The 16,649-nt window shown below is 59.0% G+C and overlaps 4 protein-coding genes and 1 non-coding gene across 5 annotated transcripts; 3 read left to right on the forward strand and 2 right to left on the reverse strand.

Annotated features, from left to right (window-relative positions):
- Window positions 1–315: 315 nt before the first annotated feature.
- EV422DRAFT_563408 (P-loop containing nucleoside triphosphate hydrolase protein) lies at window positions 316–5,053 on the reverse strand (the record flags this gene model as incomplete). Its single annotated transcript, XM_053072064.1, has 4 exons — window positions 316–2,604; window positions 2,693–4,817; window positions 4,894–4,949; window positions 5,021–5,053. The coding sequence occupies 4 exons, from the start codon at window positions 5,051–5,053 to the stop codon at window positions 316–318; spliced, it is 4,503 nt and encodes a 1,500-aa protein (XP_052929049.1).
- Window positions 5,054–5,316: 263 nt separating this feature from the next.
- On the reverse strand, window positions 5,317–6,678 carry EV422DRAFT_132235 (uncharacterized protein). Its single transcript, XM_053064751.1, has 3 exons — window positions 6,386–6,678; window positions 5,989–6,270; window positions 5,317–5,906 (listed from the first exon to the last, which is right to left on the reverse strand). The coding sequence occupies exons 1-3, from the start codon at window positions 6,425–6,427 to the stop codon at window positions 5,580–5,582; spliced, it is 651 nt and encodes a 216-aa protein (XP_052929050.1). The 5' UTR covers window positions 6,428–6,678; the 3' UTR covers window positions 5,317–5,579.
- A 2,711-nt stretch (window positions 6,679–9,389) lies between these two features.
- Window positions 9,390–9,911, forward strand: EV422DRAFT_477967 (uncharacterized protein; the record flags this gene model as incomplete). The annotated part of the gene is made up of 2 exons (XM_053067264.1): window positions 9,390–9,473; window positions 9,699–9,911. Coding segments are annotated over 2 exons (297 nt in total), but the record flags the coding sequence as incomplete, so codon positions are not given.
- Window positions 9,912–9,982: 71 nt separating this feature from the next.
- On the forward strand, window positions 9,983–10,806 carry EV422DRAFT_513408 (uncharacterized protein). Its single transcript, XM_053069160.1, has one exon. It carries the CDS (start codon window positions 10,375–10,377, stop codon window positions 10,630–10,632), a length of 258 nt encoding a protein of 85 aa, XP_052929052.1. The 5' UTR covers window positions 9,983–10,374; the 3' UTR covers window positions 10,633–10,806.
- A 1,163-nt stretch (window positions 10,807–11,969) lies between these two features.
- Window positions 11,970–12,041, forward strand: EV422DRAFT_t9. The gene has a single exon. It is a non-coding gene; the product is annotated as a tRNA-Gly (tRNA).
- The last annotated feature ends 4,608 nt before the right edge of the window (window positions 12,042–16,649 follow it).

Genomic DNA, 16,649 nt, shown 5'->3' on the forward strand with positions numbered 1-16,649 from the left:
AGAGGGGTTTCCCCCGCCCAATCAACTTTTACATCAACTCCGTCAACCGATATGCATAGACCCATCTGCCCCTCTGTCCTCATCTATGATTCCGTTTAGTTGAACTCAACTCGCATGGCGGATGATTTTGAGATGTACCGCCCTTGCTATCGTCTGTAAATATGAACACAGGGAAAGCGCATGGCCAGAAAACAAAAACCTTGCCGGAAAACGTGTCCATTTCAGACTCTAGGAATGACAAGAGGTATATACAATAGATATCCAAACGCTCAAACCAGAATCAAGAAAGGATCTCAGGTCAAACGGGCCTGGAGTCTACATCCCCTGAACTCCACCTACGCCTTGAACCCCACCCTCACCCCTCCCCACCAACGCCCTAAACGTAACGCCCCCCTCCGCCACGGGCCTCGGCTCCCTCACCAAGTCCGCCGGCGCTCCCAACTCCTGCACCAGGCCCCCCTGCAACACCATCACGCGATCATAATCCATAATCGTCCCCACACGGTGCGCGATGGTCAACACCGTCGCGTCCCTAAACTCCGACCGGATAACAGCCTGGATCATCGCGTCGGTTTCCGCGTCCATCCCCGCCGTCGCTTCGTCGAGGACGATGACGCGTGAGCGGCGGAGGAGGGCGCGGGACAGGCACAGGAGCTGTTTCTCGCCGACGCTGAACGGGGTCGCGGTGATGGGTGTGTCGAGTTCCGGCGATGTGGAGAATCGGTGGTGCATGCCCACGGCGCGGAGGGCTGCCCATAGCTCTGCGTCGCCACTCGTGCCCGTGGGGTCGAGGTTGAACCTCACGGAGCCGGCAAACAGCGCCGGGTCCTGCGGGATCAGCGTGAACCGCGATCGGATGCATTGGAGGTCGACGGAGCGGGTGTCGATGGCGTCGACGAGGATGCGGCCGGAGTCGAGGGGCGTGAGGCCGAAGAGGGCGGCGGCGAGGCTGGACTTGCCGGCGCCCGTGCGGCCGACTATGCCGATCTTCTCGCCGGGTGTGGTGATGAAGGAGACGTGGGAGAGGACGAGCGGCATGCAGGGGCGGTAGCGCATGCTGACGTCGTCGAATGAGATCTGACCAGCCGTGGGCCAATCGTCGGGGGTCACGGAGCCGGCCGTCGCATCCTCAACGACCTCAAACCCAGCCCCGGTGTCCCCCGCCCGCCGCTCCCGCTCCGTGGGCAGATCGGTGTACTCCGCGACCCTCTCGACCGCCACGGCCTGGTTCTGCAGATCGCCAAACAACCGCAACAGCATCATCAACGCGCCCGTGATCTGCATCGCGTACGTGATCGTCAGCCCCGCGCCGCCCACACTCACCCGCTCCCTCATCACGACCGCAAACACGCACGAGCCCAGCACGACGCACGCCGCGAGCAGCTCCGAGCGGATCTGCACCCATTTGTTGCCGCAGAGGAACGTCAGGAAGGCGCTTTGGTTCACGTCGAGGAGGGTTTGGTACCGCGACGAGAAGGCCTGGTGCCGGCCGTGGACGCGGATGGTGGAGGCCGCGGGGAGCACGGTGGAGGCTGCGGCGTACACGGGGGAGGAGGCAATCATCATCAACCGCTTAAGTTCGCGTGAACTCGCGAGGTAGTACGACTGCAGCAGGTAGTAGGCGCCCGCTAGCGGGCCGATGAAGGTCAGGAACACCGGGTTGGTGACGACGATGATGATCAGGGTCGAGACGACGGAGAGCGCGGCGTACAGGAACTGCACGTAGGTCTGCACGAGCGATTCGTCGATGGTGCCCATATCCTGCGAGAAGCGGTTGTTGATGCGGCCCACGGGGGTTGTGTCGAACCACGAAGCGGGCGCGTCCATGACGGCGCGTAGCATCCGGGCATGCAGCACCCGGCCGCCCTCGATGCCCGTTTTTGCATAGAGCAGCGCGTACGCGGCGAAGACTACAACACCGGCTGCGGCGACGCTGGCGGCGTAGTAGCCGAGGTAAGTGTTGTCGCCGTCGAGTGTGTCGGCCCATTTGGAGAGGATGACGGTGGAGGAGATGAGCGCGGCTTGCGCGAGGCTGGCAACGAGGAGCCCGCTGAGCAGCCAGGCGGTGCCACTGGCACGGATGTAGGTGAGGTAGTGGGAGGATTTGACGGCGCCGGTTGAGCGGGACTCGGTTTGGATGAGTTTGCCGTCCTTTCTGGGAGTGTCGTTCCCGACGTCTTTGTCAGGAATCAGATGAACTACTTCTACATCGCCGCCCGACTTCGCGTTCACTGTACCGGAAGTTGAGACCGACGCAAAATCCTCACCCGGGTCCTCCCTCTGACTCCCCTCACCCCCGTCATCCCCACTCATCATCCCCGCGCTCTCCAAAATCCTCCCAAACTCCGTCTCGCCCCTCACCAGCTCCACATACCCCCCCTGCTCAACCACCGCGCCCCCCTTCACCACCACAACCCAATCCACCTCCGCAATCCCCTTCAACCAATGCGTCACCACCACCCTCGTCTTCTCCTTCAACAACCCGCGGGGCCCAATCACGTGATCCCAGATATGTCTCGCGACCTGCGCGTCGACGGCGGAGAGGGGGTCGTCGAGGAGGTACAGCGAAGCTGCGGCGTAGACTGCGCGGGCGAGGGAGATGCGCTGCGTTTCGGCGTGCCAGGTGGGGGTTAGTCTTCTCTCATCACATTTGCACAGCGGGAGGGAAACCATGTAACAGAAACCAACGTACCTGTTTCTGCCCGCCGCTGAGATTGACCCCTTGTTCGCCAATCTCCGTGTCGTCGCCCGCGGCCATCCCCGCGATATCGCTGCGGAGCGCACACGCGTCCACCACCGCGGTATACCACGTTTCGTCGTAGTCCCGCCCAAACAGGATGTTTTCACGGAGGGTAGCGTTCTGGATCCACGGTTGTTGCGGGACGTGCGCGATGGTCAGGCCGTCGAGGATGTGGACGCGGGAGGAGGGGGGCACGGGGAGCATTTCGCCGAGGATGGCGGCGAGGAGGGACGATTTGCCGGCGCCGAGGGGGCCGACGAGGGCGGTGAGGGCGCGGCGGGGGATGGCGAGGGTGAGGTTCGTCAGGGTCGGTGTGGGCACATCCTCATCCCAGGCGAAGCTGGCGTTGTCGAACACGACCGCGGAGCCCCCCGGCTGCGCGTCGCTTGCGACCCTCTGCACGGCGTTCGGGTCGAGTTCGTCGAGGAGCATGTACGCCTCGAGGCGGGTGAGCGACACCCGCGCGCCGTTGCCGTTGGTGAAGAACGCGTTGAGATCCTGCACCGGTTCCGCGATGACCGCAAACAAGGATATGCTGACAAAGATCCGCGTCGCGTCCAGCGGGGTGCCGAGCGCGACGGCGGTGGCGAAACTGGCGAGCGTGACGAGGAGGGGCGTCATGGTCCCGAGGAACAGCTCGGCGGCGGCGTACAGCGCCATGCTGCGCAGGGCCAGCAGCTCGTTCCTGCGTGCGTGTTCGATGCGGGTGAAGAAGGGTGCGATCCACCCGTAGTATTTCAACGAGCGGATATGGGTCAACGCTTCGTCGACGAGGTTGACGCGTGTGTCCGCGTGCTTCATCTTTCGCGCAAACAGACGCTCGTACAGCCGGCCCATCCCCGCCTGCATCGGGACCAAGAGCAGCACAATCACGCCCAACCCCGCCAGCGTCGCGGTGCCCAACTGCTGCCAGAGTAGATAGGTCCCGATGGCGACGTTGAGCGGCGCGGCCCAGAAGAGGTGGGAGAGCTGCATGAAGTTCATCACGCGGCCGGTATCCATGCCCATGTGGTTGGACAGCTGGCCTGCGGAGGTGCGTTGGCGCGCGGCGGGAGAGAGGTGGATGGATTTATGGTAGATGAATGCGTTCACCGCTGCGCGGAGCTTGTAGCCGGTGAGGAAGGCGTTGACCCATGCCTGCACGTTCAGGATGCTGTTGAGCACGCCGGCGGTGAAGATGAGGAGGGCGAGGAGAATGCCGAGCCATAGGGGTGTGGTGGCGTCGCTGATGACGGAGAGGATTTGCCCGAGGAGGATGGATTGGAGGTAGGCGAACACCATGGCTGCGAAGCGTTGCACGCCGGCGAGGACCCATAGGGTGCCAAAGGCGTTGTAGGCGGCGCGTAGCAGGCTGGGTTTGGCATCCTGTCCTGCTGTTGCAGCCCGCTGCCCCTCGGCTACCCATGCTTTCCTGAGTTTGGTCACCAGGCTCCCGCTGGTCTGTTTGGGCGCTGGCGTCCACAGATCGCTCATCTGCAGCGTGCGCTTCTTCCCCGTCTTCATCACGCTGTGCATGTACTGGAACGTCACGCGGGAAAACACATTCACGTTGCTTCCCGTCGGCGTCGGGCTCTGCGGGGTCAACGTCTCCTCATCAACGGCGCGGGTGAGGTTTTCAAGCACGAATTGCGCGATGAGCATCCCGAGCTCGATGGCGGTGGTGATCAGGGCTGATGTCGGTAGCAGCGCGATGTGGGCGCTGGTGAGGGAGCGCACACGGATGGAGGCGAGCACGGCTGCGAGGGGCCAGTAGACGAGCAGAAGGGTGGAGGGGCGAAATGTGCGCGTGTGCTCGACCCATAACAAGGTCGAGGCGGAAATCAAGGCGATGAGGTGGAGTGTGCCTTGCAGCACGGTGGCGGATCCGTACTGCTCGACATACTCCGGCGTCGTGAGTGCGATAAGGAGGCTGGCGAGGGCCGATGCCGCGGTGGCGATGGAGAGGATGCGATTCAGCGCGCGATGCCAGATATGTTGCAATTTTTGGGTGGCTGGGGATGTGGGCCGGCACCATAGGAAATGGAGACGGAGGAGCGCTAGAATGGTGAGGATAAGGTCCGGGATGAGGTATAGGATCCTTTATGGATTTGATGAGAAGGCCCGTCAGTATGGCTGCATGCCGAGGCAAATGCAGAGCATCGACAGCAAGTTACCCATTGAGAAAGCACGGGGAAAAGTCCTGGACACTCGAGCGCTGATCAAAGACGGTCTGGAATCACACCATTCAGAACATCTCGATCCACCGCGCAATCCCTTTACTCAAACCGCGAAGCCACTCACCAGCCCCGACTGACTCGTTCCACAGAACGTCATGCGGAAAATTGACTCTTTTGTTGCAAAGATATATCAACTTGAATGCTAACGATGTTAAAACGACTTCGGGTAGGGTTGCTACCGTAGGTACGTGTATGTTGGGCGGCAGTGCTGTTTTCCTCAGACGTTCTCCCGCACCCCAGTCCTGACTTTATATAATCCAGTATTCGCACACGTCCAGGATATACGACCCCCGACCATAGGCTTTAGGTTCTTTGCACCCATTTCTACCGTCCGTAGGAAGCCCACGAAGCTCATTTCCTTGCGGCGAGTCGGCGCCCATGTTCGAATTTTAGAATTTCGGAGGTCAAGCTTTTTACTGTAATTTCGGTGAGAAGAGAAACAAATTAGAGGATCAAGGGCGGTAGATTCGTGTCAGGAAGGGAAAGTACCGAGGGTTGGGAACCTTGGGGACCATGGGATATCGCTCATGGGCTTCTGGTTTCTTCATCATGGGGGATGGTAGGAGGGTGAGACGGGTAAGGAATGGAAGGGCCACAAAACCCGACGCCCGCCAGCCGCAGTATCAATCGAACTCGATCCCCACGAACGCCCGGGTGGTTTTGACAGTGTCATTGCTATTGACAGGCGCGTTTCGAGTAACGTAAGCATATAAACGCGTCCGTCGAATCGAGACTTCCCCAGACAACAGAAAGCAGCATTCGTTCTTTCTTCCGCTTCGTCCCACCACCAGTCCCAGCACATAGCCACCTGACCTTGAACTTATATAGATAGGAACCGACAATGGCTCCCAGAACGACAACGACCCATCACGCAATCGACCGTCCTCGTGCGAGCCAAAAGCGGCGTACAACCGGCCCCCACAAGCCACGAGAGATCGCGCGGCGGTCCCCTGCAAAAGACTTGGATGAGTTTCCACGAGGTCAATGGCGTTGATCCCGCCATTGTACACTGATATAAAAGCGTCGCCGAACCTCTCCAATGTACAATTTACAATCATGTACTCTACAAACACCGACAGCACAATGAGCCGAAGGAAGAGTAGGACTAGCCCGCACCAACACATCGTGCTCTAACGAGTGACTCTTGAGGAAGGATGTCCAGGCAATCAGTGGCCAACAGGCAGCAGCAAATCGGAAACCGTTGGTGGTGGTTTTAGCGATGGAGAGATCCGAGTGCAGGGTCCTTTGTGACCAACACAACAACAGCTCATCCAGTATCAAGGTTCCTGGACGCGGACTATACCTGAAAGGATTCTTGAAGAACCGAAAAGCGAAACTCAGTGATTGCGAGTATTGCAGGGGCCCTCATAAGGGGGGGGGGGCCCTTCTTCCACAAGGAATATATCTAAGAATATAGACAATCACCCACACCGCTGGCCTGCGCTCCCTTCGCCAGCCTCCAATTTCTCATCCCGTGCGTGCGTGGGCTGGACGAGTTTCAAGGAACTGATGACTTGGGTTTTTGAGAGTGGACGGAAAAGGAGTATGGACGGCGCAGGAAGTAAGGGACCCGGCAGGACGTGGGCGCTTGGCATGGAGACGCGGCGGGTGGTGAGGGTGGAGAGAGATCAAACTCTCGACGCCGCGGACATAGGCAAGTCGAACTCAGCAGGAGGATACGTGCGCGGGTGAGGGACGAGGCGAGTGTTGGCAAGACCCATGATGCTGCAGGAATACTAAATGAACGCCAGCTGTCGGGAATGAAGCTCTTATATCCGTGTAAGATAGCATGGGAGTCAAAATTGCGTGCAGAGAAAGCGCGTGTGTGAGTGTTTGCAAAAAGGGGGAGAATTTCCACGGGAGGCAGTGACTTTGCCGCCGGCGAGCCTAGTCACGTGACTCCCCTTGAGAAGAGGAAGTTGGCGAGAACGAGGCGGTGAGGGGACTCATCTCGGGGGGGGGCGAGAGGCGAAGGAGGCGGACGGCACACAAGCGGACGAGCAGACGGCCACGACGCAAAAACGGACAACGGCAGAGCGGCACATAACTCCCACTCTCACACTCCCACTCCCCCCCTGCCTGCCTTCACAACTCCCAACTCCCACTCTCTCGCGGAGGCATCACCCGCCCACGCGCAGTCTCCTCCTGAGCCTACCCTACCTCTTACCCGCCTCCGTAGCACCCCCGCTCGTCCCAACCGCTCGTCGTAGACCTCCCAGCGCGTCAAGAGACTCTGGATTGTGTCACGCCTCCGAAAAACGCCTCTCGAGAAAAAACACTACGACCCGACAAGAAAACGTAAGTGTGAAAACGTGAGGTGTGAAGTGTGACTTGTTCGAAGTGTGTGGTGTGAATCCTGGACTTTCCATTTTGGGACCGTAATCATGCGTCACATACTATGAAGGCGAATCTCTCGGCGTGGGAAAATGGGTGTGAGCCCCAAGCCAGGCCCATGGCGGGGAACGAAGCGACGCGCAAGACTGGCTTGGGGCTGCCGACGGATAGCGAGCAACGGCACGAGCGACAGCGGAGGCCCAACCTCCATGCTCAACACACCTCAGCGATACAGTCCCGTTTTTTTCGTGAACACTACTAACACCTCCATCTCCCTGCTCAATATCTACAGTCAACAACCCACCCGATACCCATCCCACAGGGGAATGATCCACCACTGGCAAAGGACACAGACCACATCTCATCGCACCCATCCAACAGCAACACCAACATCTCCCACCCTTCACCCCCAACCCACCCAGCAATGATGATCCCCCCCTCTCAAATGTGTCTCCCCTCGCCTTCGGCAAACCTCTTTGAACGGAGCATGAACGCCCTCGTCTCCAATTTCAAAGGCTCAATGGCCGCGGCGGCGGCGGCAGCGGCTAGTCAGGGGACGTTCGATTGGGGGATTGAGGAGGATCCGGCGTCGTTTTTGGGGTCCAATTGGGATCCCACGCAGGGATTTGAGGAGGGTGGTGGGAAGGAGGGGTTGGATGAGCTTTTTGATCAGGATTTACTTGGTAGGTAACTTTGCGAGCGAAGCGAGCAGCTCCACCCATCGACATTCAGTAACGGCGATGGTTGGATCTTGCTGGCGCTCAATGATCGTGCACCCTTTGCTTACCTTGCCCTTGATCATTCCAGGCCTCTTTGCGGCGTCAGCAAACCTTCAACAAAAGGGCGGGGATTTAACAGGCGACAACAACAACAACAATCTACCCAACCTATCACCATCGACAGAAGCCCTCTTCACGCTCGACAATGGGCAATACCTCCTAACACCCGGTGGCTCCCTACGCACAGATTCATTCCTGGGTGCCCCATCCGCCACACACCTCTCTTCCTCCTCACCTGCGCAACTCGACCAGGACCAAATAACAGATTACGATGCCGCATTCACAAACTACCAGGCGCCAACGCCGTTCTCTTCCACCGCAGGAGCAGCAGGTACCGCCGCATCACCGGGCAACGCGCTACCATCTTCAGCCTCGTCAGCGATGCTTGCACCTCTCCCGAACAGTCTAGACGTTGACGAGTTCAAAAACCCGGCGTTCGACTACATCGTTGGTTCTTTCCTCGACACGATCGAATCGATGGCACCGGCGACCAATTTTGATCTCGACGCCTTTGCCGACATTGGGAAAACATATACCAACAGTATGGGCTCGCTGGATCCCAATGCCCTTGGAAGCAGCGGCGCCGGGTTGGGATCGTATGGGGACGGCAAGGGTTTGGAGTTCCATGAAGACATGTTGCTGCTCGATTTCGATGATTTCGCGTCGTCGCTGGCGTTGAAGAACCAGACGACTTCGGCAGCTGTAGCACAGTTTGATGATAGTCTGAGTGGGTTGAACAATCTGGCGGCCTCGGCCGGGCTCAATGCGGAGAGCCGGTATGGTGGGGCGGGTGGTGGAGTGTCGATGGGGAACGTATATGCACCACCACCGCAACAAACGTCGCCACAGAACACGACGGCGTATGGCCTCTCGCCCAATGCGCAGATTACGAATGCGAGTCCCGCCGCGATGCAGCAGCAACAACAACGGCAATATCAACAGCAGCAAGGGATGATGCTCGCCCCTAGCCGGGCTGCTTCGCGAAGAGGACCGGGAGCAGGGGCGGATGCGAGCAGGTACTCTCCTCGGCCGCCGACCAACTCGCAATCGTCATACCAGCAGCAGCAGCAACAACAGCTTTTGCAGCATCCACCGCAATCGCAGCACCGCATGGGCAAGCAGACGTCTGACCCGTCGCAGTTCCTGAACAACCAGGGTGGGTTGGATATATATAACGGCACGCCGCCTGCGCAGAAGTTCCAACCCCCGCAGCAACAACAGCAACAGAATATGGGCAGACCATACCAACAACCGCCACCGCGCCCCGTCGTCCAAAGCGCCGGCGCCGCCGCATCAGTCTACCGCCCCGCCCACACGCAGCTGTTCCCCTGCCCGAGCGCAAACTGCTCCAAAGTCTTCTCGAAATACACCTCCCTGACGCAGCATCTCGCGACCCAGCACGGCGTCACGCAGATGCCGCAGGCACCGCCGGTTGCCCCGCAAGGGCTATCGCACCATCATCCACATCACCCGCAACAATCCCAACCACAATCGCACATATACAACCCGAACCACCCGCAACCCCAACAACACCTGAATCACCCACCCGGCCCCCTCTACCACACCCCCCAATCACACTACATCTCCCACCCAACATCCACCTCTCCCGCCGCAACCACCCAATCGCAGACAAACACGTCAAAAGCAAAACCCTACCACTGCACCCTCTGCCCCCAAACCTTCTCCCGCTCCCACGACCTCAAACGGCACTACTACGTGCACACGCAGGAAAAACCTTACCGGTGTAAACGGTGCCAGAAGGGGTTCTCCCGACGGGACGCGCTCAAGCGGCACGAGAAGAGCGTGGCGGAGGGGAAGAAGGTGCATTGCCGGGCGGCGGATGGGAGTGTGATCGGCGGGCCGTGGGCGGATGATGAAGATGAAGATGAAGAGGAGGAGTGGGAGGGGAAGAGGAGGACGAGTGGGTTGAGTGGCGGCGCCGCGAGCGAGTTTGGAGGGAGTCCGATGCCGCAGCATGTGATACAACAACAACAACAACAACAACAACAACAGAGACCGCAATCGGCACCGGAGGGTGTGGGGCATGCCGGACAACAGCAGCAGCCGGACCCGCTGTATCAACAACTCAGGCAGCAGCAGCATGCGGCGAGGGAGAGGATGGAGAGTGGGGGAAGCGGGGGGAGTGGCGGTGGAGCGCAATAGGATATTGTGCCGCGGGGGTATCCTTTCCTGGGGGGTTGAGTTCCACACACGCATACCATGGCATACCCCCCTCGTTACCACTCACAGGGTTTCTGAATCATAATTCTTAATTACACCCTTGTTATGGGAAAAAAACGCATACATGCAACATATGATTGTTCTTTTTTTTTTGCTTTGCGAAAGTGTCCCAGAACGGTCCGCCTCCAAAAACCTCCCCACCCGATGTCGGGCCCGCGTCCCATCCCCCCGGATCCCCTTCTCTCACGCTTGCCCCCTTCCCGACCGGTTACGACGTCCAAGGCTTTATCGACCTCGTGCATTTTCTCGACAATGGCGCTTCCGTCATCAGCGTACGCTTCCTCTCCCACTACCCCTTGTCTCCTTGCCCTCCGTCGGGTGAAAAGGCCGCAGCCCGGCCGTCGAGGCGAGATCGTAGAGATGAAGACTGCCACCAACCTCGCATCCAAAGAAGCCCAGCTCCGCGGCCTACAAGCCGAGCTCAAAGCCAAACTCCACGAAATCAGCGCTCTCTTCTCTCGCGAGTTCGGCTTCGCGGCGCGCTTTGGCGATCGCGGATTTGGCTTCGGAGCCTTGGTGTACCGTCTCACGTCTGCGTCCATATCGGGACAGTAAAACTCAATTGTAGCCCAGGTTGGCCACCCGGATCCGCATTGGCTCCCCGGCGTGTGCCACGACTTGCAGGATGGATCGGCGACGACGTGGACGGGGCCCACTCCTTCTGGGCGGGCGTTCATGTTACGATGGTTCAGCGCGACGCTTGGACCTGCGCAGGAGGACAAGTCGTTACCAAGCCTTAGTCCTCGAATCGATTCGGTGTTGGGGAAGCCTGTGCGTTCTTGGTCCGGGTGCATCCTTCCCGCTCGTTCCGAGGGTCGCTTTTTTGCTCAGGTGGGGGTGCATTGCTCCTCATGACCGGCCGGATGGGGTTTCTTGGTCATGCATCGTTCCCGTTCCGAGGGTCGCTTTTTTTGCTCAGGTGCAGTGCATTGCTCCTCATCACCGCCCGGATGGCGTTCCTTTCCTTGAAAAGGAGTATACCATCTCGCCAGCGTCGCTATATAGTGGTCCTCAGGACGTGTTTGCTGCGATGGTGTCCGCCTCCATCGCTCGCACACGGAGCAAATATATGCACCCCCACGTCAACGCCACATAGATGCAGATTCGTCTTGTTTCGTGTGGGATCCGTGGTAGTTGGGAAAGCTCTTCCTCCCATGCGCTTCGGAAATCTTCGTCCGCCAGCCTCATCGCCAGCCTCATCAGGTATCCACGAGGATCTCAGCTCGCGGATGGCTCCGGAGCGCTGCCATCAGGTTTATTGAGACCGATCCGAGAAACGGAGAGATGTTTCAGCTCGTATGCTGTGCGAGGTCACTGCGATGCTGTGGGGCTTTGTCGCAATCGAGACGGATAGTCTCTCCTCGTCGACAGCCTCGTCGGGCTGGGTCTTCCCGTGCCTTGTCGGACCGCACAGCTATTTGGATGCCCGTCCACATCCAGGAGGGTGAGTGCCGACACCCGCACGGGCTTCGGCAGTCGGCAATGCTGTTCTGTTGTTGTTCTCAGGTGCAGTCTACTGCTCTCGCTGTATCGCTCGCTCTTGGAAGTCCGGTTATGGACTGACCAGAGTCCCGAGAGACCGACGTTCCCATGATGGAGACGTGCTGATCGAATCTAACGATACGTATGGATATGTAACAGGGACTACGAAATACACAAGCATCCGTGGTGTAGTGGTCAACATACTCGCCTTCCAAGCGAGTGGCCCGAGTTCAAATCTCGGCGGATGCACGAGTTCATTTTTTCGACTTTTTTGGTCAGTTCTCTCTCTCTTGTGATCACTATGACGTACGTATGAATCATGCAAGCCCTCTGCGTACGTATGTTTGACAGCGCGTGTTGAATCTGTGGGACTTCAGCCTCGCTCCGTTCCCAACACAACACAACAATCCCCCCCCAGGCCCATTTACACAATCGCCGCTCGAGACTTCCATGAGTCCGAGGCATGTGATTCCCTGAGTCCCAACGAGAGCCGTGTGTTGGTTATTGGGCGGCTTTCGCGAACGACAGAACGTCATCCATCCAGGTATGAATCAACATGCGAGATATATCTCTCATGGCTGTCATTTATTGATTGAGGCATATCGCCGTTGTGTGGATGGATGAGCGGATGTGGTTGTTTATGGAGGTGTCGAAAACCCGTTTTGAGTGGGTTCTCACATGGGAGGGGTGCCAGTTGCGTGGGGGGGGGGGGGGGTGGGGGGCTATTGATTGAATAGCGCGATGACATCACCACCCGCGCGCGTCCCTTTCCCTTCCGGGCTGCGTTGCGTGTTGCGATGCGGATGTGTGGGTTTCGGAAGAGAGGAGGGACGGTTCTTGCCACATGATGATATCTCTCCCAGACTCGGACTGCCTGGAGTGTGGCGAGATGATGACACCATCGCCCGTAATGTCTGTGCTTCCCCTCCCTTCCTGAGCATTTCAACCGTCCCCCCCCCCCCCCCCCCAAACTATAAAACAACCCCTCGCTCGTCCGTCCGCTCTCGGTTTTCTTGTTTTCCTTCGTTCAAGTCCATCCATCCACTTCTCAAAGCTCAGGAGCTAAAAAGAGATCTATATCACAACACAACATTCGCTAAACCCCCCTTTTTTGAATCTACACACACCCATCTTGGATACTCCACCCTTTTTGAAACAAGCATACCAACGAACATGTCTTCGTACACTACCCAAACAGACCCGACTCTCGCCGTCGTCACGGAGCAGACCACTCTGGCCCAGACTGGGAACCCCGATCAGCCGATTGAGAGGATCGATACCGTCGATATTCAGCCCGTTGTTGTTGAGGAGGAGGGACTACCCTATGGTGAGACTGCTGAAGGTATGTACGCGAGAGCGGTTGTGTGCGGCGAGCGTTGGCGGGCCAATGCATGTTTTGTGATGACAAATGACAAACCGCGAGCGAAGCGAGCGTGGGTGCCCTGTCTGCAACGACCGAAGCGAGGTGCAGGACTGGTTCTGTGTGAGAGACCGATAGGTCGAACAGGGCGAACGCTTTCTGGTTTGCGATGGGAGCGGCAAGCGATAGCGTGCGAGTCCTTGAACATGGGTCTTAGCGAGTCCTTGACCATGGGTTTTAGCGAGCCTCAGCGAGCACCCTTTGGCGCAAGATTCCCCTCATCCAACCTCCACTTCGCGACTTTCAGTCATCCAACCATCGCCGCAACATACTCATACCTTCTTCCTCCCGCAGCCGTGCCCAAGACGTCGGCCTCATCGTACATCCCATCCGCATCCACCATTTCTTCTTACCTTCCATCGACCGAACAAGTGAAGGACACTCTCGCGAGCGCGGCCACCACAGCAAAGAACGTTGCTGGCCAGGCTGCTACCGTCGCTGCCGGCGCTACCAGGTCAGCAGCGGATACCATCCAGCAGTCCGGCGCGATACCCAAGGCCAAGGAGCTTGCTTCGTCAGCGGCTTCCACCGTCGCTTCGGGTGCTCGCTCTGCGACCAACGCCGTCACCTCGTCAGTGTCCGCACCGTCCACCGCCACGGCTCCCACAACGTCCACGGTCGCCGGCTCCAGCACGGTCGTGCCTTCTCCCGTCTCGTTGTCGGAGGTTCCCGCCGGCAGCGTGATCTACGTCGCGCAGCCCACAGCGCCTGAAACCGCTTCGACTGCTCCTTCGTCCCGTGCGATCTCTGGAGCTCAAACCGCTGGTTCGACGGCGGGTAACATTGCTGGTACCGTCGCCGGTACCGTCTCGGCGGCCGCCAACTTGGCCAAGGAAGCTGCGGTCGGCGTCACCAACAAGGTCTTTGGAGCTGGCACTACCGACACTGTTCAAGCAAAGGCTGGAGAGACAGTCGAATCTGCCAAGCAATCCGCCATCGGCGCAAAGGAGTCTGCTGTGCAAACGGCCATTGGCGCGAAGGAATCCGTCAAGGCCAGCCTGCCTGGAACGTCGACCACCAGCAGCGCCTACAGCACCATTCCATCGTCTGAGGAGTCGCCCATCTACGCTGCCCGTGAAGCCGCCTACGAGACTGCCCCGCAAACCACCGGCTACATTGCCAACGCTACCGAAGCAGTCAAGAACACCGCCGCGAACGTTCAGCAGGCCGCTGCTAGCAAGGTCGGCCAGGTCCAGCAGTCCGCGCTTAACACGGTCCAGCAGGTGCGCGAGCAAGGCCCCGTCACCACCGCTTCCTCCGTTTTGTCCAAAGTTGGAGCTGGAGTCGGAACGGTCCTTGGAGCCGTCGCCGGATCCGTCGTCGCTGCTACTCATGTCGCTACCGACGTTGCTTCCGCTGCCATCGGCCGTCCTCACGAGCACAGCACCCTCCCAGCCCAGTACGCTGGTGAACAAAAGGCCCGCAACATCGAACACTCTCTGCAAGAGAACAAGGACCGGGCTGTCGGTGCTGTGAACGAGGCTGCTTCCGCCGTCGCCAACTCCCAGCCCGTGGTGGCCACCACTTCCGCCACTCGCTCGGCTTACGACTCGGCCCAAGCCAACGTTATTGCGGGTTCCACCCTCGTCGGCGACGCGGCCCACGTCGCTTACGACAAGACCGCCCAAACCGCCGCTCAGGCCCGTGACATCGGCGCCTCGACCTATCGCTCCGCCGCTGACACGACTAACGCAGGTGTTGCGGCCACCAAGGACACCGCTGCTTCGGCTTACAACAAGGCGGCAGAGATTGCGGCTCCTGCTGTGAACACTACCAAGAGCGCTGCAGCGACTACGTACAACACTGCTGCGGGTCTTACCCAAGCTGCTGTGGATACCACCAAGAGCGCGGCTTCAACTACTTACAACACTGCGGCGGGATTGACCCAGTCCGCGGTCGACACGAGCAAGGGTGCTGCTTCGTCGACTTACAACACCGCTGCTGGGTTGACCCAATCTGCCGTCGACACGACCAAGAACACTGCAGGAGCTACCTACGACAAGGCCGCTTCCTACTTGCCCACCTCCAAGTCGGCGACGACCACCACCACCACCGCGGAGCACATCTCGGCTCCCCTTCCCCCCACCACGGCATCTCACTCGCACCTCGGGAGCCCCGCGGGTATCGCCGGGGCTTACGGCAGCTCGGCCCCTCACCAAGCTCACACTGGTCTTACCGACGACTCTGCGATCGCCGCGGTCTTTGTCCCCTCGGACCAACGCACCCCCGCTCAACAAGCCGCGGTCGACGCTGCGTTGAACAAACCCTCCCTCCCAACCCCAACATCGGCCCCCGCTTACTCCCCTACCGCCGACCTCCTCAAGGACACGACCTACACCGCCCCCACCACTTCCACCGGTGTCAAATCCGTCCTCCCCGCCGACCTCACCTCCGCCGAACTCGCCTCCCCACCCTCCGACGACACCTCCACCCGATCCCTGCCCACCTCCTCCGCCGACGAGCGTGAACGTTTCGCACCTTCTTCCCTCGGCTCGTCAACCCACACCGCCCCCTCTTACGACGAGCAGCGTTACGAGAAGCCCGCCAACACGTCGTCCCACGCCGGTTCCATCGCCGACCTCTCCGCTCTGCACCCGGAAGCCGCCCCCTCGTCGACGCAGGTCAACGCCCTCCCGTCCAACCCGCCCTCGGCTGCCTACACCAACACGCAGCCGTCTGAGCAGAGGGAACACGTCCATGTGTCGATTGGGGAGAAGTTGAAGACGAAGGTGGACAAGATCTTCCACCCGAGCGCGCATACGCAGGATAAGCACCGTGTGGCGCCGGCGGAGGGTGTTGCTCACGGGCACACCCACTAAGGCCTTTTTTCATCCCTTGCCCTTTGTCCTTGAGTGAGCGGGCTATGCGATTTGGAAATCATGCCCCCTTCACTACCTACCTACTCTCGAGTGTATTTGTGTCTTTTTGTTGCTCGATCCTACTCCCCTCTTTTTTGGCTTCACACCCCACCGCTTGCAAAAGCTTTGTATGGCTCGATTTTTGTATAACGGATGTGAGATTTTGAATACATTTGATAAAAAAAACTACTTTGGTCTGCGGTTGGTGTTGGTGATTGCATTGGCGTTCTCTCCTTAGAGCTTTGTCGAATGTGTGTGGTTGGCTAAATCGACATCGCCACAGCCCTGATGGTAGAGTATACGATCTTGCACACCACAACCTCATCAATCGGTCGCGCATCCCTCCCCCAAGTCCTCGCATACGCAAGGTCTGACGACCACCCTACACATCGGACCACAACCCGATCGATAAATCCCCAATTCGTCAAAAGCAAACATCTTTACAAATGAATCTGTCCATGTCCATACCCCAACATCCCTCTCCCCACGGTCCCAGATCGAACCACATGACTCAACGCCCACCCTTTTCCTCGCCCCGCAAGTCTCGAAAGCGTGTACGCACTGGATAAGTGGAGACCA

This window comes from Fimicolochytrium jonesii (assembly GCF_025526975.1).
Source record: "Fimicolochytrium jonesii strain JEL569 chromosome Unknown EV422scaffold_2, whole genome shotgun sequence".
NCBI lineage: Eukaryota > Fungi > Chytridiomycota > Chytridiomycetes > Spizellomycetales > Powellomycetaceae > Fimicolochytrium > Fimicolochytrium jonesii.